We start from the raw sequence: 23,108 nt of genomic DNA on the forward strand, positions 1-23,108 counted from the left end.
TTTACAAAAAATCATAAGAAATATGAAAGCTCTCTATATATGTACATAAAGAACAATGCCCTGTATAAGTCTGTGATAGAAAACATCTTTGATTTTATTTTTGGTAGAGTCTCATTTTGTTGCCCAGGCTAGTCTCAAACTCCTGGCATCAAGCAATTTCCCCACTCCATCCTACCAAGGTGCTGGGATTACAAGCGAAAGACACCATGCCTGGACACCTTGTTTATTTTCATTTACCAAGTTAACTTGTTTTCTTATTTTTTTTCTTGTCTATCTAAAGAACAACTGGCCGGGTGCGGTGGCTCAAGCCTGTAATCCCAGTACTTTGGGAGGCTGAGGCAGGTGGACCACGAGGTCAAGAGATCGAGACCATTCTGGTCAACACGGTGAAACCCCGTTTCTACTAAAATACAAAAAAAATTAGCTGGGCATGGTGGCGTATGCCTGTAATTCCAGCTACTCAGGAGGCTGAGGCAGGAGAATTGCCTGAACCCAGGAGGCAGAGGTTGCGGTGAGGCAGAGGTTGCGGTGAGCCGAGATCGCGCCATTGCACTCCAGCCTGGGTAACAAGAGCGAAACTCCATCTCAAAAAAAAAAAGAACAACTAATTTTTTCTTATCTATCTAAAGAACACCTAAAAAGCAGCACTTTAGAAAATCCAGATGTTAAAATAAAAGCTAGGGAAACTTGTGGGGGGAAAACCTTAAGAGTTTTTCAGAGTGAGTAAAAGCTTAGTATTAAGAAAAAACCATCAAATTCAATTAATTTCCTCAGGCCAGGCATGGTCACGCCTGTAATCCCAGCACTTAGGGAAGCCAGGGTGGGCAGATCGTTTAAGGTCAAGAGTTCAAGACCAGGCTGACCAACATGGTAAAATTCCACCTCTACTAAAATACAAAAATTAGCCAGGTGTAGTGGTACCCGCCTGTAATCCCTGCTACTCAGGAGACTGAGGCAGGAGAATTGTTTGAACCTGGGAGAAGGAAGTTGGAGTGAGCCTATGTCGCGCCACTGCACTCCAGCCTGGGCAAGAGTGAGACTTGGTCTCAATCAATCAATCAATAAAATTTCCTTAAATTATGAAAAAATACAGCTGCTGCATAGAAAAAAAAAAAAAAAACAAAACCAGAAAGGGCAAAAAAGTAAATGTAAAAGTTCTTTAAATTCTTATACTGTAAGTATAGGAAATACGTGAAAAAGGTGCTATGTTCAGATCAACAAAAATTCAAGTTTGACCACATATTTTGCAAGATTATAGGGAAACAGAATCATACATTGCTAGTGCAGATGGCTAATGTTAACACCTACAGATAGGGAATTTGTCATTATCTAGCAAAATTACATGTGAATTTCACCTCTGAAATAGCATCTGTAATTCTAGGAATCTATCCCACAAATAGACAACACAGATATGAAAAAATATATATGCACAAGCTTTTATTAAAGTCTTATGTGTAATAGCAAAAGACTGGGGGAAATCTCTATTTATTCATAGGGACAAACTAAATATGTATAGTATATCCATCCGATGGAGTACTATGTAACAATAAAAAGGATGATAAACATCTGTAAATATTTTGCTGTACAGTGAACTATATAACATCTTGTTAAGTAAGAAAATCAAGGTGTCAGTAAACAGTGTGGATAGTTCTTCCAAGAATGGTGGTGTATGCTTGTTTAAAAAAAAAAAAACAAAAAACCTAAGTCACATAATTTTGAAAACAAGTTGCCTATAGGGAAAAGAAAAGAATAAAGGCAATCAAGACAAAAATTATATTTCTCTGAAAATTACTTATTTTGAGATGTGATGCTGAAACCAAGCAAAAAATTTATGTAATAAAAATTAAATTAAAATGAAAATAAAATGCAATTCCTACTATTAAAAAAAAACCACAAAAACCTAACTCTCTATTTGGTTGGCAGAATACTAAACAGAAATAAACAATTTCAAGTGACTTAAAAATATAGTAATTTAAACATACATTCCCAATAGGACACTAGGAATACCTGGTAGTGTCATGAAAAACAAACAAGGAAACAAAATAATTTAAAAATCTATTGTGAAACTATTTTATATATCTAATAAGACAAAACAAATACGTGGTTTTTTTTTTTTTTTTTTTTTTTGAGATGGAATCTTGCTCTGTCGCCCAGGCTGAAGTGCAGTGGCAAAACCTCAGCTCACTGTAACCTCCGCCTCCCGGGCCCAAGCAATTCTCCTTCCTTGGCCTCCCAAGTAGCTGATACTACAGGCACCTGCCATCACGCCTGGCTAATTTTTCTATTTGTAGTAGAGACAAGGATTCCTATGTTGACCAGGCTGGTCTCAAACTACTGACCTCAAATGAACTGCTTGCCTTGGCCTCCCAAAGTGCGGGAATTACCGGCATGAGCCACTGTGCCCAACCTCAAGTAAATTATAAAATTAACATCATTAGGAACAAAGACAGTAGACTCAAAGGCCTTCAAAAGAAAAATGACTAATACATTTAATGACATAAGGAAATATACTTTCCTCATGGCAATAACCACCATAAGCAAAAACAAAAGACTAGTGAAAAAACTGAGTTAAAATTTTAGCAATGCACAGGTGCGGTGACTCACATCTGTAATATCAACATTTTGGGAGGCAGAGATGGGAGGATCACTTGAGGCCAGGAGTTCAAGACCAGTCTAGCCAAAATAGTGAAGCCCAGTCTCTACTAAAAATACAAGCTGGCCATGGTGCCGCATGCCTGTAATCCCAGTTACTCCTGTGGCTGAGGCATGAGAACTGGCTGAATCCAGGAGATGGAAGTTGGAGTGAGCTGAGACTGTGCCACTACACTCTATTCTAGGCTCAGAGCCAGACTCTTGTCTCAAACACACACACACACACACACACACACACACACATACACACACACACATACACACACACACATAAACATGCACACACACTTGTATATATAGTAGCAACCAGAATCATAGCAAAAGTACAGTTTCTCCAAAATACCTTATTTCATCAAACCTATAAAAAATTATTATATGACACACCATTATTGTATGTACTACTGTGCAAAACTTTTTATTTTTTAGAGATGGGGGTCTCACTATGTTGTACAGATAGCCTCAAACTCCTGTCCTAAAGCGATTCTCCCACCTTGATTTCCCAAAGTGCTAAGATTATAGGCGTTAGCCAATACACCCGGGCAAAACATTTTTTAAAATAATTAAAGCATATCATGTTATCTTTTAAGATGCATCTAGATTTCAAAGATGTTCAAAATGTGAAAAAAAAGTGTGTCTTAGACTAAATATAAAAAGAATTCCCATGAATAATATTCTAAAGACCAGACAGAAAAACACACAAAGGATAACTGACGATTATTTTAAAAAAGAATTAGACTATACATATGAAATGTTCAACCTCACAAAAAATGCAATGAAAATTAAAACTACACTGAGATACTATTTTTCATTGGCAAAGATCAAAAGGTTGATGACAGATGTGTGGGGAAATAGATACTTTCAGATGTTGCCAGAACAAGTGTAAATCTGGTATGCCAAAATCAGAAATTGACCTGTCCTGATAAAGCAGTGCTACTTTTAGGAATTCATTCTACAGATATGCCTGTATGTGTGCAAAATAACCCATATAGAAGACGAGTTTACACATTGTTTTAGAAAAACATTAAAAAGCTGACAACACTGTAAATATCCATCAATAGGTCGTATTGGTTAATGGTATATACACATAATACAACGGAATACTATGCACTCACTGAAAAGAATGAGGGCGCTTTTTATGAACTCTTACAGATGGTCTCCAAGATATATTAAGTTAAAGTAAGATCAGAAAAACCATGCACAGTATATTACCAATTGTGTAACATGGCAGGTGGAAATATTTTTCTTCTTTATAATGCATAAAATATTCCCAAAGAGATAAATAAGAAACTAGGGACACCATTTGCCTGTAGGGTAGGAAAAGTGGGTAACTTGGGTTTACAATTTAAAAATATTAAGTCTTCTTTTGAGGTAACAATTTTTTTGTATATGATACATATTAAAAAAAATATTTTGAGCAACACTTGCCTTTTTCCCTTTTGAGGTTTCTGAATCCTCATCTTCATCCACACTGAGCAGATTTGTCCCACTATACAGAAAAGAAAAAAAATAAGGGGAAAAAATCTTTAGTAATTATAATCCTTACAACAATTTCTGAGGTTTTATCTTCTATGTTCACCTAATTCAGGGAATCAGCAAACTTGTTCTGTAAAGGGCCACAGACTTTGCAGGCCATATGGTCTCTGTTGAGTGAAAACAGCCATAAACACGGCCGGGCGCGGTGGCTCAAGCCTGTAATCCCAGCACTTTGGGAGGCCGAGGCGGGTGGATCATGAGGGTGAGAGATCGAGACCATACTGGTCAACATGGTGAAATCCCGTCTCTACTAAAAATACAAAAAATTAGCTGGGCATGGTGGCGCGTGCCTGTAATCCCAGCTACTCAGGTAGCTGAGGCAGGAGAATTGCTTGAACCCAGGAGGCGGAGGTTGCGGTGAGCCGAGATCACACCATTGCACTCCAGCCTGGGTAACAAGAGGGAAACTCCGTTTCAAAAAAAAAAAAAAAAAAAAAAAAAACCGGCCATAAACAATATATGTGGCTACATTCCAAAAAATTATTAACTGAATTAATGGCAGGCAAGATTAGCCTATAGGTCATAGTTTGCTGAAGCCTATCATAAATAAACACATAATTTTATTTAGTTATGGATTTTATATATTCTCACTCATTTTTCCTTTCTGTCTTAGACTGACAATTAAGGGTAGAAAGATAGAGAAACATAATAATGGAGAGGAGACAAACTGAAAGAAAAGAAAGCTTTAGCTAATGAAAAGGAAGTAATTCCAGTGATATTTCCATGGTAAAATAGTTAAACTTCTACCACTCTTCGAAGTACCAACCCTTCAATGAGAAATCACTTGCTTGAAATTCTACAAGATTAAACTAATGTATCTATTAACAGGTTCATGTTAATAGATACATGTTCAAAAAGCTGATGGCCCTGAGACTGATGATGAACCAAAAAGTACAATTCGTAAATAAAATGTACAGGACAGCTAGCATCTTGAAAGGCAGTTTTAAAAAAATGTATAACCACAGTAAATCTGCTACCAAAGAAAGCCAAATACAATCTTTTCGAAGACAAATCAGATAAGGTATTTATTGTAAAGTCCTAGATATTTAGATAAAAATGTAAAATGTTTTTTTTCACTACTGTTTGCATACATCCCAAATTTTTTAATGCTAAAAATTCTCTTTGTAAACATTTTACAAACATGTTTAAAAGGTGGTATACTTCCTATGCAGCTTAATTTCAGATTTAATTTTTCAAAACTATATGCATACTGAATATAACAAAAATTACTTTAATTTTAAAGCAATCAGAACAAATATAAAAGAAATGAAAGAAAGAAAACCAGAAAATACTGACTTTAAATGAAAGACTTACCAGTTCAAAGCTCTCCTTCAAATAAAACTTCAAATCAACATCTCATAGGTGAAGGCACATAAAGTGGTAATGATGAACGGAGCTGTTGCCCAGACAGAAGTGAAGCACCTACAATATTTAGCCAATATATTCTGAATGACTTCTTGTATAAAAATTTCTTTAACATATTTATAGTTTTGGTAGAACTTTGTGTGTATATCTGGGTATCTCTGAATTTGTTGTCTCTTTTGGCCAGCAGCAAACCAGATCAGTAACTCAAAAACCTAAAGGAATGTTGATTTTTTTTTTTTTTTTAAAGACGGAGTCTCACTGTGTTGCCCAGGCTGGAGTACAATGGCATGATCTCAGCTCACTACAACCTCTGTCTCCAGGGTTCAAGTGATTCTCCTGCCTCAGCCTCCCAAGTAGCTGGGATTACAGGCGTGCACCACCACACCTGGCTAATTAATTCTTAGTAGAGATGGAGTCTCACCATGTTGGCCAGGCTGGTCTTGAACTCCTGACCTCAAATGATCCACCTGCCTCGGCCTCCTAAAGTGCTGGGATTACAGGAGTGAGCCACCACGCCTGGCCAAAAAGCTAAATGTTGAATTTTTAAAACAAATCTCATGACATACAAAAAGTTCTATTAAAACTATCATTTAAAATTTTTACACGGCAGTCATTCCAAGTAGATTAACAAAGTGTAATGCACACTGCTTAACTTCGGTCTGGGTAAACACCTGTGTTTATCATTTATAATGGTTCTGCTTTCTCTGGTGACAATCTGACCTAAGATGGATGTGGTAAGGGTGGTGGTCACAACTGGGGGAGAAAGATAACTGTAGTATTTAAACTTTCATACAAAATGCAAGGGTCTTAATCTGGGTTCACTTACTCATGATAAATGGTGGCTTTTCAAATTGCTGCCTGAACAGAATGAATCCCTTTTTAAAAAACAATTTCCTTATTTTAAAGTGATCCATTGTACAGTTTTTAATTATAAGGTTACATATATCACACGAATATATACATTTCAAAAGACGGAGAAAAATAACAGTAAAATTATTTGTCAATAAAGAATTGCTTTTTCTTTCCTTCAAGCGACTGGAGAAGAGTTAAGTATTTTCTTAAGAATACCACACTACTAAAAGTATTTCCATGGAATAGAAAGTGTTTTTCTAATGAAAAGTTTTATTCTTATAAAATATCTAAGAAAAAAAAAAAATCCTTACTCTTTATCTGTATCTCCTTCACTTTCTTCTTCATGATCAAAGCTCCAATTATTTTTAAAACCTCCATCTCTCTTAGACTCTGATCTAGCCAAAGCTGAAATAAAAACAAACTGCAATAAGTATTCATTAATAGAGCTATTCAATATAAAACAAATATGAGCATTTCCCAAGCTCTTTGATTATTCTAGATTTTGTTTTAATTTCCTTGCCTTTGTCTATTTTTTGTAAACATCTGATTTCTTCCAAAGAGAAAAAGAAGAAATTAAAATCTGTTTTTACTAATTTATAGTCATCCATCCATACATGTGTTTGCTACACAAAGAAGCTCGGATTAGAAAGCTATAATAAAAATGGAGGGTGTATGAATATGTATGAATATATAAAATCAGCCCTAAAGCTCCTCTTTGATCACTGATTCTAGAAATAAGTACCTAGAAATTATTATCTAGAAATAATATACAGTTTGCTTGCCTGATGCATGAGAACTATATGGAGACTATTGGACTCTCCCTTGAACGGAATGAACTCAATGGTACCTGCCTTTTAACAGAGAAAAGCAAAACAAGGTTTTCTGTTTTGGCAATGTGGTTAAAACTTGACAACTTGAAAAACTCTAGAACAGAACACCAATGTGCTCATTATGAATTTTTTTTTTTTGAAACGGAGTCTCGCTCTGTCACCAGGCTAGAGTGCTAATGGTGTAATCTTGGCTCACTGCAACCTCTGCTTCCCAGGTTCAAGCAATTCTCCTGCCTCAGCCTCCTGAGTAGCTGGTACTACAGGTGTGAGCTGCCACGCCCCGCTAATTTTTATATTTTTAGTAGAGACAGGTTTTCACCATATTGGCCAGGATGGTCTCCATCTCTTGACCTCGTGATATGGCAACCTCATCCTCCCAAAGTGCTGCGATTACAGGCATAAGCCACCATGCCCGGTCCTCATTATGAATTTTAAAAAATTTTCTAAGTGCATGGATGAAAATCCTTGAAGCCATTAACAACTAGAAAGTAGAGGCCGGGCGCAGTGGCGCAAGCCTGTAATCCCAGCACTTTGGGAGGCTGGATCATGAGGTCAAGAGATTGAGACCATCCTGGTCAATATGGTGAAACCCCGTCTCTACTGAAAACACAAAAAATTAGCTGGGCATGGTGGCGCGTGCCTGTAATCCCAGCTACTCAGGAGGCTGAGGCAGGAGAATTGCCTGAACCCAGGAGGTGGAGGTTGTGGTGAGCCGAGATTGTGCCATTGCACTCCAGCCTGGGTAACAAGAGCGAAACTCCATCTCAAAAACAAAAAACAAAAAACAAGTAGAAAGTGGGAACTCGGAGAGCTAAATGAAATTCCAAAGATGGCATTTCTCTCTTGATACCATGTGACCAAAAGCCCGATGTCCTAGAACCAGGGCTTTATTAGGTTAACCTCAGGGCCCCAGAAAAATGAGAAGTCAGACTAAAAACCAGATAACCTAAAGGGCAACACTTCAACTGGGTGAACTAGGGAAAACCAAAACAAAACACTCACTGAAGAGGTAGTGGGGATAATTCTGATGTCTTAGGGTTGGCTCTGGCTTTTTGAGTCAAACTAAATTCAAAGTACATCCACCCAATGGTCAGTGCTATGGTCTGAATGCTTCCATCCCCCTAAAATTTATATGTGAAATCCCAACACCAAGGTATAGATGGTATTAAGAAGTGGGGCCAGCTGGCATGGTGGCTCATGCCTGTAATCCCAGCACTCTGAGAGGATGAGGTGGGCGGATCATGAGTTCATGACATGGAGATCATCCTGGCTAACACAGTGAAACCCCATCTCTACTAAAAATACAAAAAATTAGCCCAGCATTCCCAGCTACTCGGGAGGCTAAGGCAGGAGAATCCTTGAATACAGGAGGTGGAGGTTGCAGTGAGCCAACATCGCACCATTGCACTCCAGCCTGGGTGACAGAGCAAGAATCCACTTCAAAAAAAAAAAAAGAGGTGCGGCCTGTGGGAGCTGATGAGATCACAGGGCACGGCCCTCAGGAGTAGGATTGGTGCACTTATCGTAGAGGCCCAAGGGAGCTTGTTTGCCCCTTCCACTGAGTGAAGAGACAGCCAGATTCAGTGAAAAAGTATGACACTGAATCTGGACATCTTGATCCAACTTCCCAGCTTCCAGAATTCTGAGAAATGTCTGAGGTTTAAAAACTACTCAGTCTATGGACTTCAATATGCAGCCCAAATGAACTAAGGCAGTTAGGAAATCCCTAATCATAAGACCACAATTAACTAAGGTTTGTAGCCAGAATTTTCACAACCTGTAAGGCCATGAAAAACCCATAATTAAAATACCCCTTCATGAAAAGATGCTTAGCATTTCTAACCATAAGAAAACACAAATCAAAACCATAATGAGATACTACTTCTTACCCATTAGGATAGCTTCTCTCTCTCTCTCTCTCTCATTCTGTGTGTGTGTGTGTGTGTGTGTGTGTGTGTGTGTGTGTGTGTGTGTCAAGGTCTTGTTCTGCAGCCCAAGCTGGATGCAGTACAGTGGATAGCTTTCTCTCTCTCTCTCTCTCCGTATGTGTGTGTGTGTGTGCGCGCATGTGTGTCTGTGTCTGTGTCTGTGTGTGTGTGTGTGTGTGTACGCACATGGGTGTCTCTAGGCCTTGTTCTGTAGCCCAAGCTGGAGTACAGTGGCACCATGATGGTTCACTGCAGGCTGTGACCTCTTGAGCCCAAGTGATCTTCCTGCCTCACCCTATGGAGTAGCTGGGATCACAGTTACATGCCACCATGCTCAGTTAATTTTTAAATTTTTTTGTAGAGGTGAGATCTTGTCAGTTTGCCCAGGCTGGTCTCAAACTCCTGGCCTCAAGCCATTCTCCATGCCTCAGCCACTCAAAGTGCTGGGAATATAGGTATGAGCCACCCTGCCTGGCTGGTATCATTTACTTTTAAAAATGGAAAATAACAAGTATTGCCTAGGATGTGGGAGAAATTGGAACTCTTGTGCATTCCTAGTGGGAACGCAGAACAGTTAGCCACCGTAGAAAAGAATTTGGCAGTTCCTCAAAAAGGTAAACATAGAATTACCATATGATCTAGCAATTTCACTTCTAGGTAGACATCTAAAATAACAAAGCATGTACTCAATCAGACACTTACATGCCAAAGTTCATAGTAGCATTATTCACAGTAAGCTACATGGTGGAAGCAACCCAAATGTCTATCAACAGATTAATAAACAAAATGCAGTATGTGTGTACATATGTACACACACATACACACAATGGAATGTTATTCAGCTTTAAAAGGATACAAACTGGATTCAGAATACAAGATGAATGAATCTTGAAAACAGTATACTAAGTGGAATAAGCCAGATGCAAAAGGATAAATACTTTATGATTCCACTTTTATGAGGTACCCAGAAGAGGCAAATCCATAGAGACAGAAAGTAGAATCAAGGTTACCAGAGGCTATAGGAAGTAGAGAAATTAAAAATTACTGTTTAATAGGACATAGTACCTCTTTACAATGATTTAAAAGATGCAAAAATAAATAATGGTGGTGGCTGCACAACATTGTAAATGTACTTAATACCAATGAATTGTATAAATGTACACTTAAAAGTGGTTAAATGGTAACTTTTATGTTATATATGTTATATCATAATAAAAAACTGCTTTTAAAAGGAAAAAAAAAGCCTCAAAGTGACTAACATAAGCAAACACAAATCTTCTCTAAAAAATATAAAACTTCAAATGCAAGCCCCCCAAAAAAAGTTTCAGAAGGCTGTGAGAAGTGACTCATGCCTGTAATCCTAGCACTTTGGGAGGCCGAGGTGGGTGGATCACCTGAGGTCAGGAATTCAAGACCAGCCTGGCCATGATGGTGAAACCCCATCTTTAAAAAAAAAAAAAAAAAGTTTCAGAAATATCTGAAGAGAAGGAAATAACTCTTAATGAGCAAACTATCGGTATACATAAAACTTCTTTACCTGTATAATGGGATTGAAAACATAAGTAAATAAATAGTAGATAATGGAAACAAGGTTTCTCCCTGTCAGAAAAAGAAGTTACAAATAAGCAAGAGAGGAAAGATAACAATGAACCCTGTGGTGCTACGTTAGAGTAAGACATACCAGTGTGGACTCACATTTATTTAATGCATATACATATAGACAGGTATGTGTTGTAACATGGTTTGGTATAGAGAGCTAGGGCTGCTTTCTTAGAGGGTCTAGAAGCAGTGACATCCCACTAGCAACAAGCACACTTACAACTAAATCTTGGTTTCTAAATACCATTCTCTCTAATAAAAGGAGCCAGGACTCCTAGAAGAAATGACTAATTCTAGGGTAGATGCAGAAGAAACACCAAGACGAGCCTGGTGTAACTTATAGGGTCAGAATGCAAGAAAATTATTATTGCTTTTTTAAAGATGGGGGCATGTCAAAAGGTAACAGAAGCCCAACTTGAAAAATATTCCCACCGAGCACGGTGGCTCACGCCTGTAATCCCAACACTTTGGGAGGCTGAGGCAGGTGGATCACGAGGTCAAGAGATCGAGACCATCCTGGTCAACATGGTGAAACCCCGTCTCTACTAAAAAAAAAAAATACAAAAAATTAGCTGGGCATGGTGGCGCGTGCCTGTAATCCCAGCTACTCAGGAGGCTGAGGCAGGAGAATTGCCTGAACCCAGGAGGCAGAGGTTGCGGTGAGCCAAGATCGCAGCATTGCAGTCCAGCCTGGGTAACAAGAGAGAAATTCCGTCTCAAAAAAAAAAAAATATTCCCAATGGCCAAAATAAATAACAGAACAATATTAGCAGAAATAAATAACAGTAGCATTAGGTTCTAACTCCCAAATAAAATAAACAATCCTAAATCCATACTGATAAAAACCAATGATTGAATAAATAAATAAATGGAAAGAAGGGACACATGGTCCTGATAGATGAATTCCAAATAATGCATATAATCTTCAAAGATAAAAATGAATTTTCCTTCCCTTGAGTATGAGCTTATCTTGGTAACTTGCTTCAAAAGAACAGACCCTAAAAGGATGGGGAACAAACAGACAATGGAGAAACCTGACAAACACTACCTCAGCCAAGTGATCATGGTTAACATCCATAGTGATATGTCTCATTCATGGCATGCACTCTTTAATATGGTATGATGAAAACAGCACTTCTGCTTGGTGATCTTTTCCCTAAAACTCATAGTGCCAGTTTAATCACAAGAAAACATCAGACAAACCCAAACAGAGGGATACTGTATAAAATAACTGTATACAGTACTTTTTACAACTGTCATAACAACAGTTATGAAAAACAAGGAAAGATTAAGAAATTGCAAAAGAACACAGCAGACTAAGGAGACAAGACAACTAAATCCAAAGTCCTGGATTGGACTCTCGAATACAAAAAGGACATTAATGGAATAACTGGTGAAATCCAAAATAAAGTTTGTAGTTCAAGTAACAGTAATAATACCGTAATACAAACGTTAAATTTCATAGTTATGACAAACATACACGGTCTATATTTGGTGGCAACATTAGTGGAGGTTGATTAAAAGTTATACAGAAATTCTCTAAATCACCTTTGAAACTTCTATACAAATTTAAACATATTCCAAACGAAAAAGTTTTAAAACACAAAAGGCTAGGTGTGGTGGCTCACGCCTGTAATCTCAGCATTTTGCAAGGCCAAAACGGGCAGATCACTTGAGCCTAGGTGTTTGAGACCAGCCTGGGCAAAATGACAAAATCCTGTCCCTATCCAAAAAAAAAAGAAAAATTAGCTTGGCAAGGTAGTGCATGCCTGTAGTACCAGCTACTGGGGAGACTGGGATAGGAGGACTGAATGGAGGATCAACTGAGCCCGGGAGGTTGAGGCTGCAGTGAGCCATGATCATACCACCACAGTCCAGCCTGGGTTACACAGCCAGACTGTCTCAAAAAGAAATAAAAATTTAAAAACACAATGTAAAATGAACCTATGTTTCAAAAGTCAAAAGAGATGTTACAATATTATGCACTAAAGGAACTGGGATTTTTTACACACAATTCTTTTTTTTGGTTGAGACAGAGTCTCGCTCTGTTGATCATGCCTGGAGAGCAGTGGTGCAATCTTGGCTCACTGCAGCCTCTACCTCCCTGGTTCAAGCAATTCTCCTACCTCAGCCTCCTGACTAGCTGGAATTACAGGCACAGGCAACCACAACCAGCTAATTTTTGTATTGTTAGTGGAGACGGGGTTTCACCACATTGGTCAGGCTGGTCTCTAACTCCTGACCTCACGATCTGCCCTCCTTGGCATTCCAAAGTGCTAGGATTACAAGCATGAGCCACCACACCTGGACGCTTACACACAATTCTAACAAATTCAATCATACCCTAATTACCTCAATGGAAGTAATAATTTCCAATGAGAGAAAAAATAAATTATAAAAAGAAAAGAAGGCCGGGAGCGGTGGCTCACGCCTATAATCCCAGCACTTTGGGAGGCCGAGGTGGGTGGATCATGAGGTCAAGAGATCGAGACCATCCTGGTCAACATGGTGAAACCCCGTCTCTACTAATCCCAGCTACTTGGGAGGCTGAGGTAGGAGAATTGCTCGAACCCGGGAGGCGGAGGTAGCGGTGAGCCGAGATCGTGCCATTGCACTCCAGTCTGGGTAACAAGAGCGAAACTCCATCTCAATCAATCAATAAATAAATAGAAAGAAAAGAAAATTTTAACGTTTGGAGGCAACTTGGAGTGGGGACAAAAACTTAGTATCTTCAAAAGTCCTTCAGAATATCACTACATTTCAATAACTTGTTATGGCTGACCCTTGTAATTATGAATAGAAAATTATGTCCACCATACTCTAGTTAGAAAATTAAGAAGATGGAAAGAAAAGGGTTAAAGAGAAACCCCAGTTAAATATCACAAATTAAACACATACATTTTTCTCCATAAACACTGTCATTTTCCTCCACTAAAATGACAATAATGGAAAGAGGAGGAAAAGCAGCAACATATAAGAACAAAAAGAACAAGAGAGTAGATAACAGTAGAGGAGAGATTAAGAAAAGTGAAAAAAGATAAATATTTGGTGGATGAATAAGGACAAGTTTGGTTGAATAAAGAAAGCGAAAACCTAAATGTTTATGAGGGCACAAATTACCAAATGAACACAAGAATGAAAAGATTTTTAATATTCCTGTATCAATAAAATAAATTGAATTCATTATTACAAATCTTCCCAAAAAAGAACAACTCAGGCTCAGAAGTCTTCACCAGTAATTTCTTTCAAACTTTTAAAAAGTAGTACCAATCTTATTTAACTTTTGCAGAAAATAAAAAAGGAACACTTTACACTCATTTTATGAAGTCAGGATACTTTATGCCAAACTTGACAATGACATTCAAGGAAGGAAAATTACTGAGAAATCTCCCATAAAGACAGATATAAACCCTACATAAAATATTAGCAAATCAAACCCAGTGATAGATAAGTAACACATTAATATTAAGCAGGGTTTATTCTAAAAAGCAAAAGCAAACATTTGAAAACCATGAATGTAATTTACAATATCCATTCACAACAAACAAAAACTCTTAGCAGGCAGGCAGAGTGCAGTGGCTCATCCCTATAATCCTAGCATTTTGGGAGGCCAAGGTGGGTGAATCACTTGAGGTCAGGAGTTCAAGATCAGCCTGGCCAACATCGAAAACTATTTCTACTAAAAATACAAAAATGAACTAGGCATGGTGGTGCAAACTTGTAATCCCAGCTAATTGGGAAGCTGAGGCAGGAGAATTGCTTCAACCCAGAAGGTGGAAGTTGCAGCAAATTGAGACAATGTCACCACAGCACTCTAGCCTGGGCAACAAAGTGAGCCTCCATCTCAAAAGAACAACAACAACAAAAATTTCTTAGCAAACCAGGAATAGGAAGGAACTTCTTTAATTTGAAAAAAGAATTAACTCCTCAAACCTTCAGCAAACATCCTAACTTTTCCCCAACAATAAACTATCAATAAGTGTCTTCAAGTATGTAGTGAAGGCCTTATTGTTGGTGCAGCAAAGAGATAAAATAATTTGGGGACTATTATATTAATAACTGGGGATTCAGGCATGAATCATCAATGGAGGCTAAACCGGTGGGGAAAATCTGAAGAGAAATAACATATTTCCAAGTTTTCAAAGTATCTCTCCACACAATATTAATTACAAAAAGAAAGACAGTAACTTTTAGCAAAAAATTCTGGTGAACATCACCTAAACTAAGTGATCAAAGTTAATTTCCCCAACAACAAGAAAAACTGACATCATGGGCCTCTTGATATGACACACTGAGGAGGACAAAAAACCACTTTTATGTCATTCCTTATATATTTAAAAAATATGTAACTTGACTTGAATCATAACCAAACATTGGATAAAGGCAAATTGGAATTAAACTACAAAATAACCATCTTGTTTTCTTTAAAAATGTCAAGGTCAAGAAAGATAAAGTCTGAAAAGCTATTCCCAGATTAAAGAAGACAAAGGGACATGACAAATTAATGCAATACATCATTCTGTATCAGATCTTGAACTGTAATTTTTTCTCTTTTGCTATTAAGGAACATTTTTAGGTCAACTAGTGTAAGTGGAAAAAGGTTTGTAGATTCTAATATTGTTATCAATATTAATGTTCTGATTTTTTAAAAAATTATACTTTAAGTTCTGGGTTACATGTGCATATTGTGCAGGTCTGTTACATAGGTATACATGTGCCATGGTAGTGGTTTGTTGCATCCATTGCCACATCATCTACATTAGGTATTTCTCCTAATGCTATCCCTCCGCAATCCCCTCAAGCCCTATTATTCTCCCCTAGCCCCCACCACCCAAGCCCCTGTGTGTACTGTTCCCCTCCCTGTGTCTGTGTGTCCTCATTGTTCATCACCCACTTACGAGTGAGAACATTCGGTGTTTGGTTTTCTGTTCTTGTGTCAGTTTGCTGAGAATGATGGTTTCTGGTTTCATCCATGTCCCTGCAAAGGACATGAACTCATCTTTTTTTATGGCTGCATAGTATTCAATGGTGGATATGTGCCACATTTTCTTTATGCAGTCTATCACTGATGGGCATTTGGGTTGGTTCCAAGTCTTTGCTATTGTGAACAGTGCCACAATGAACATACATGTGTGCGTGTCTTTATAAAAGAATGATTTATAATCCTTTGGGTATATACCCAGTAATGAGATTGCTAGGTCAAATGGTATTTCTATTTCTAGATCCTTGAGGAATTGCCATACTGTCTTCCACAATGGTTGAATTAATTTACACTCCTACCAACAGTGTAAAAGCATTCCTATTTCTTCACATCTTCTCCAGCATCTGTTGTCTCCTGATTTTTTAATGATCGTCATTCTAACTGGCATGAGATAGTATCTCAATGTGGTTTTGATTTGTATTTCTCTAATGACCAGTGATGATGAGCTTTTTTTCATATGTTTGTTGGCTGCATAAATGTCTTCTGATTTTTATAACTGTACCATAATAATTTAAGAGAATGGCCGGGCGCGGTGGCTCAAGCCTGTAATCCCAGCACTTTGGGAGGCCGAGGCGGGTGGATCACGAGATCAAGAGATTGAGACCATCCTGGTCAACATGGTGAAACCCCGTCTCTACTAAAAATACAAAAAAATTAGCTGGGCATGGTGGTGCGTGCCTGTAATCCCAGCTACTCAGGAGGCTGAGGCAGGAGAATCGCCTGAACCCAGGAGGCGGAGGTTGCGGTGAGCTGAGATCGTGCCATTGCACTCCAGCCTGGGTAACAAGAGAGAAACTCCGTTTCAAAACAGAAAAAAAGAAAAAGAAAAAATGAAAAAAAAAAATAATTTAAGAGAATGTATGCTTCCTAAACAGAAGTAGGGGTAAGTTACACAATAAAGTAATTAGGGTTAAATGAGCAGCATGTCTGAAATTTACTTTCAAAGAGTTAAAAAACAATGTGTGTACATTTATACACACACATACACACACACATATGTAGTCATGCATTGCACAGCAATGTTTTAGTGAACGATGGACAGCATGTATGATGGAGGTCCCATAAGATCATAATACTGTATTTTTACTGTACTTTTTCTAAGTTTGTTTGAGTATGTTTAGATATATAAATACTTATTGTGTTACAACTGCCTACAGTATTCAATACAATAACATGCTGTACAGTTCTGTAGCCCAGGAGCAACAGGCTATACCATATAGCCTAAGTGTGCAGCAGGCGATGCCATCTAGGTATAAGTGCACTTGTGAAACTATATACAGCTGGAAAAAGAGAATACAATAAAGCAGTTCTGATAAATGTTACTATTAGAAGTAACAAGTGAAGGGCATATAGGAAATTATTTGTACTAGTCTGACAACTTTTCTATAAATGCTAAATTATTTCAAAATAAAAAGTTAAAAATTTAAAGAAAATATAAGGAATACATAAACTACAAATAGATTTTCCAATTCTGTTTCCCCCAGTCCATATAGCTGATTGGCCCTTTCCTACACTGACATAAAAAAAATAAAGAAATGAACATAAACTAATACAACAAAAAAGTAAAGTTATAATACAGATAAGACTAAAGAATTTCCCTTTTTTTTTTTAGATAAGAATTTCTTAAACCACAAAAAAGAAGCCATTAAACAAACAAACAAAAAGAAGCCATTAAAGGAAAAACAAATGACTGCATTAAACGATTATGTTTACAAGATTATTCCATTCTTTAAAAAAATAAATAATAATTTGGTAACAGATATGTTCAATCTATACAATCCAACCAAGTGTTAACTATCCAGAATATATAAAGAATGCCAACATTCTAATAAAAAGAAAATATGGGCAGAAGATAGGAAAAAGCAACTCAGAAAAGAGCAAATCCAGATTTATACACACACACACAAGACATACATAGGCTACTTACTTTACAATGTATCATAAGCACACAGAATAGTGACTGACACTAGGTTGGCACTCAACAAATACTTTTTGAATGTTAAATATACGATGAATACTTTTTAAAAAACACGTAAGTTACTCAACCTTACTTCAATTTGAAGTTGTTTTTTGTTCTGAAATGTAGTCTCATTCTGTTGCCCAGGCTGGAGTATAATGGCACAATCTTGGCTCATTCCCAGCTTCAAGCAATCTCCTGCCTCAGTCTCCCAAGTAGCTGGAACTACAGGAGCATTCCAACACTGCTAATTTTTTGTATTTTTAGTACAGATGGGTTTTTGCAACGGTGGCCAGGCTGGTCTCAAACTCCTCATCTCAAGTGATCCATCTGCCTCAGTCTCCCAAAGTGCTGAAATTACAGGCATGAGCCACTGTGACCGGCCTGTTTTGTTTGTTTTGTTTTGTTTTGAGATGCGGTCCTTCTTGGTCCCTCTGGCTAGAAAACAGTGGTGCACTTCTGGCTCACTGCAGTCTCAAACTCTGGGCTCAAGGGATCCTCCTGCCTCAGCCTCCTGAGGAGCTGGGACTATAGACATGTGCCACCACAACCAGCTGATTTTTTATTTTTATAAAGACAGAGTCTCACTATGCTGCTCAGGCTGGTGTTGACTTTTGGCCTCAAGCAATCCTCTCGCCTTAGCCACCCAAAAAACTAGGATTATAGATGTGAGCTGTCTGATAACCCCATGAGACAAGCAGAAATTAAAACATCCCTACAGTGGGAGATGATAACTAGAAACAGGAAACAGGAAAATCTAAAAATGGCTAATGAAACCACTTTGGAGATCAATTTGGCAATACCTATTGAACTTGAAGTTGCATATCCCCGAGGACCCAATCACTCCATTGCTAAGCAACACCCTAGGTCAGGTGTCAGAAAACTATGGCCCAGGCCGGGTGCAGCAGGTCACATCTGTAATTCTAGCACTTTGGGAGGCCAAGGCAGGCAGATCACTTGAAGTCAGGAGTTCGACAACAGCCTGGCCAACATGGTGAGACCATGTCACTACTAAAAACACAAAAATCAGCCGGGCATGGTGGCACACACCTGTAATCCAAGCTACTCAGGAGGCTGAGGCACAAAAATTGCTTGAACCAGGAGGTGGAGGTTGCAGTGAGCCAAGATCATGCCACTGTACTCCAGCCTGGGTGACACAGCAAGACTATCTGAAAAGAAAAATAGAAAAGAAAACTAGGGCCTAGACATATTTGACCTGCTGCCTGTTTTTAAGAGGCTCATAAGCTTAAAATGGCTTTTACATTTTTAATGACTGGAGAGAAAAAGTCAAAAGAATGTTTCGTGACATATGAAAATTACATTAAATTCAAATGTCACTGCTCTTAAAAGTTTTATCGCAACACAGCAATACTTACTTATATTATCTCTGCCTTCTCATTGAAATGGCAGTGTCGAGTAACTGACAGAGACTGTATGAACTGCATATGTAAGATATTTACTATCTGGACCTTTACAGAAAAAGGCTGGTGACTTCTGCCCTAGAGAAACACTCACATGTACAAGGAAACAAACTTTAAAAAAAAATGTTCTAATAGCAATATGAGACATAGTCAAATGTTCGTAGCAGCAATGTAATAGTAAAAAAGTGCATATAACCTAAATTTCCACAAATAGGGGGATGTATAAATAAGCAATTATATTTATACTATGGAACACTAAATGATAATGAAAATGAAAGCACTAGAGGTTTTTTGTTATTGCTGCTGTTTCGAGACAGAGTCTCATTCTGTTGCCCAGGGTGGACTACAGTGGTGCAATCTTGGCTCACTGTAACTTCCATCTCCTGGGTTCAAGTGATTCTACTGCCTCAGCCTCACAAGTAGCACACCCGGCTAATTTTCGTAATTTTAGTGCGGACGGGGTTTTACCATGTTAGCCAGGCTGGTCTCAAACTCCTGACCTCAAGCAATCTGCCTACCTCAACCTCCCAAAGTGCTGGGATTACAGGCGTGATCTGACGCTCACAGCCTAGAGCTATTTTTATCAACATATTGAGTCTTGCAAACCGTGCTGTAATAATAAAAAGGAAGTTACAAAAGAATATACTACAGTATAATCTGTAAATTTTAAAACAGGCAAAATGATATATATACATACATATATGGTCAGAGATACATACATCAGGAGTAAAGTATAAAGGAATGCATGAGAATGACAATTACCAAATTAAGGGTAGTGATTACATCAGGAAAGGAGAATACAAAAAAAGTTGGGGTTGGTTTTATTCTAGCTTCCACTGTATTGGTAATGTCTTCTTTAGACTAGGAAATAGAATATACATGTTTGTGATGTTATTATTCATATTTCACATAAATGTGAAATACTTCCTAATAATTTTTAAACTGTCATTTATAAGATTTTACAATGAAGAATATGAGAAAAACTTATAAGAAAAAATGTAACTCAGAAATATAAATGCAGCAACAGAAAATATAGAGATAATTAAATGTGAACATTAGGAAAGCAATTTTAGGTGGCTCTGTAGGGAACTATCAAGACTCTCCAAAGCCTTGAGTCACCATGTTACAAGTCTCAGCACCCTGCTGCAGAGGCCATCTGAAGACATCTTCAGACTGCAGACACGGAACTTCTCAACCAAACTGCACAAGTCACCACTAAATCATCCCTGCAGATGCTACATGAAGAAGAAAAATCACCTAGCAAAGCCTTCCTTAAATCCCTGATCTTCAAAACCTGTATCTTTTGGTAGAGAAGATAAACCAATAGATCAATACTACTTCAAAATAAAGTCTTTAAATATTATATTTTAGATGTGATATTAAATTAGACCCCTCTGTGAGCTACCAAAACCACAATATTCTTTCCCTTAGGATTCCAGTTTCACTAGGCTATCTACTTCTGTGTACCTTTCATAGTCAGTTCAGTTCATTAGTCAGGCAGCAGTTTGGTGCTACTGGTGTTGCTGGAAACTGCTTGACTTTCCAATGAACAGAAAAGTCAATCAATACCTATTGTACAGTGGTGCAGTTGGTGCTACCTTTACACAGAGTACACAATCTCCTAAAAAAATGCTACCTCGATCTGAAGCATACAAGCTTCTAATGCCAGAAATTAAACCGAGAAATGACTGCATGAGACAAGCAGTTCCAAATGTTCCTTATGCTCTAAAGTCAGAGGATCATCAAGGTGCCACTATTCTGTGAGACAGACCAATGAAATTTGAGAAACACTTTAAAAGTGCAAACACATGATTCAAGGAGAAGATGAACAGGTTCATAAAAAGCTTAAGTTAACACAGATTCAAGCAACAAGTGAAGGCAAAGGAGACTGAGCAGCTTCCTTCCAAACTTGTGAAGGAGAAACTGATGAACAGCCTCAGACTTAATTGCTATTATGACTTACTAAATCATCCTTTGGTATCTCCTGTGGTTAAAAAATGAAAACCAACCTCGACTCAAGAAAGAATACTGAATGCCAAAATGTTTGGAATCCCACTTCATTCAAATAGTGACCACTGGGGTTGTGGAGAAAGAGAAGTTACTGATTTCCACAGAAGCAGAGTCAGCAGAGGTCATGGTAGTTAAGAAGCACTGCCTTCATCTTGTCTCCAGGATTTAGTGCCATTTTCATAAGCAGGAGGCTGTGAGGGTAGGAAGTTTGAAGATTTTTGCATATATAAGACAAGATTATTAAACAGTTTAAATTCTCCAAGCCTAAGAGAATTTCTGGTTCCTCGTTGTCCACTCTTTATCAAAAATGAAAAGTGAATTTATCATCTATTGGACGCCAGCACTTTTTTTTTTTCTCCTGTTCTGTTTCAAAGACAGTAATGCAGTCAATTTGGGAGGGGAAAGAGCCTATCTTCAAAAAGTACAAAACGTATTTGAAATAGTAAGTCCTCCTTTACCCCACCCCCAAAAGAAACAATTAGTATATAGCTGTTGTCATACTACTCCAGGATAGTTTCAGATGGCTTTCACATAACAACTTTCAGCTGTTGTTAAAGTAGGACAAGGCAGAGTGTCCAGACATCCCAGTGTGCCTGGCACTATCCCAATTTTAGCCTCGAAAGCCACACATACTCTGAATCTTCAGAGCATATGGGGTCCTAATTTTTGCCAATGGATGCAGAAGATTCTGGGAAGTACAAAACTCTAAGGTAGACAAAAATTTAGGGGCCAAAAGCAACACTGTTTTTAGTGTCAAATGGATATGGCACAGATTGTTTATCACTTTCCGTAATTGTAGTCATTGTTTTTTTTAATCTGATGACGGCAGCCATCATTTGCAGTTCACAAAAATGGATATTCATTGTTGCAGCATTCTAAGTAACATGACTTAAGTATACAACTTAAAGTTTGTTGAAACTGTGAGCATTAACAGTCTGTGACCTAATGGATTAACTGGTACGTTGTATCAAGATACTGTTTCTTTCTTTATTTTTTTTTGAGACGGAGTTTCACTCGTTACCCAGGCTGGAGTGCAACGGCGCAATCTCGGCTCACTGTAACCTCTGCCCCCTGGGTTCAGGCAATTCTCCTGCCTCAGCCTCCTGAGTAGCTGGGATTACAGGCACGCGCCACCATGTCCAGCTAATTTTTTGTATTTTTAGTAGAGATGGGGTTTCACCATATTGACCAGGATGGTCTCGATCTCTTGACCTCGTGATCCACCCGCCTCGGCCTCCCAAAGTGCTGGGATAACAGGCTTGAGCCACCGCGCCCGGCCCTGTTTCATTTTTAATATTGTGAAAAGTAAGACCATATTTTCTAAGAGTTTAAGTAATGAAAATGAGAGTAGGACCCAGACATCACTAAATGAAAGACAAAATAAAAGTTTCTAACATTCTTCCTTTTTCCATACTTAGGCTTGCTGGATTTCAGAAATTCCTGAATCCATTCCCGATCCACTAAAAGTTAATAAGGCCAGGTGCAGCGGCTCACACCTGTAAACTCAGAACTCTGGGAGGTTGAAGTGAGTGGATCACTTAAGGTCAGGAGTTCAAGATGGGCCTAGCCAACATGGGGAAACCCCATCTCTACTAAAAATACCAAAAAAAATCAGTCAGGCGTGGAGATGTGTACCTGTAATCCCAGCTATTAGGAAGGCTGAGGAAGGCAAATTGCCTAAACCTGGAAGGCGGAGGTTGCAGTGAGCCCGTGAGCCAAGATGGCGCTACTGCACTCCAGCCTGGGTGACAAAGCCCAGACTCCATCTCAAAAAAACAAAAAGAAAAACAAAAAATAAAAGTAGTGACTGTTTCTGTTGCTATCTATATCTTTGAAATAAATTACTAATTAAGTCGCCCATTTCATTTGTCTTTCTTTAGCTTCCCAAACTGTCCAAAACTTGGAAAATTTGTAAGAATTGTCATTTAAAATACTATACGACTATTGAGAAATACTATCACTTGAAAGAATGGAAAAAAA

The 23,108-nt window shown here is 38.1% G+C and overlaps 1 protein-coding gene across 3 annotated transcripts in view; it reads right to left on the reverse strand.

The window, feature by feature from the left end:
* SENP6 (SUMO specific peptidase 6) overlaps positions 1-23,108 on the reverse strand; it is a 120,210-nt gene that overhangs the window by 89,624 nt on the left and 7,478 nt on the right. For all 3 annotated transcript variants that reach the window (XM_039467482.2, XM_039467481.2, XM_039467480.2), the window contains exons 2-3: positions 6,714-6,807; positions 4,078-4,138 (exon numbers count right to left, since the gene is read on the reverse strand). In XM_039467482.2, coding sequence (XP_039323416.1) covers positions 4,078-4,138; positions 6,714-6,807 — 155 coding nt within the window. The remainder of the gene's footprint in view (positions 1-4,077; positions 4,139-6,713; positions 6,808-23,108) is intronic.

The sequence above is a fragment of the Saimiri boliviensis genome, chromosome 4, assembly GCF_048565385.1.
Source record: "Saimiri boliviensis isolate mSaiBol1 chromosome 4, mSaiBol1.pri, whole genome shotgun sequence".
Taxonomy (NCBI): domain Eukaryota; kingdom Metazoa; phylum Chordata; class Mammalia; order Primates; family Cebidae; genus Saimiri; species Saimiri boliviensis.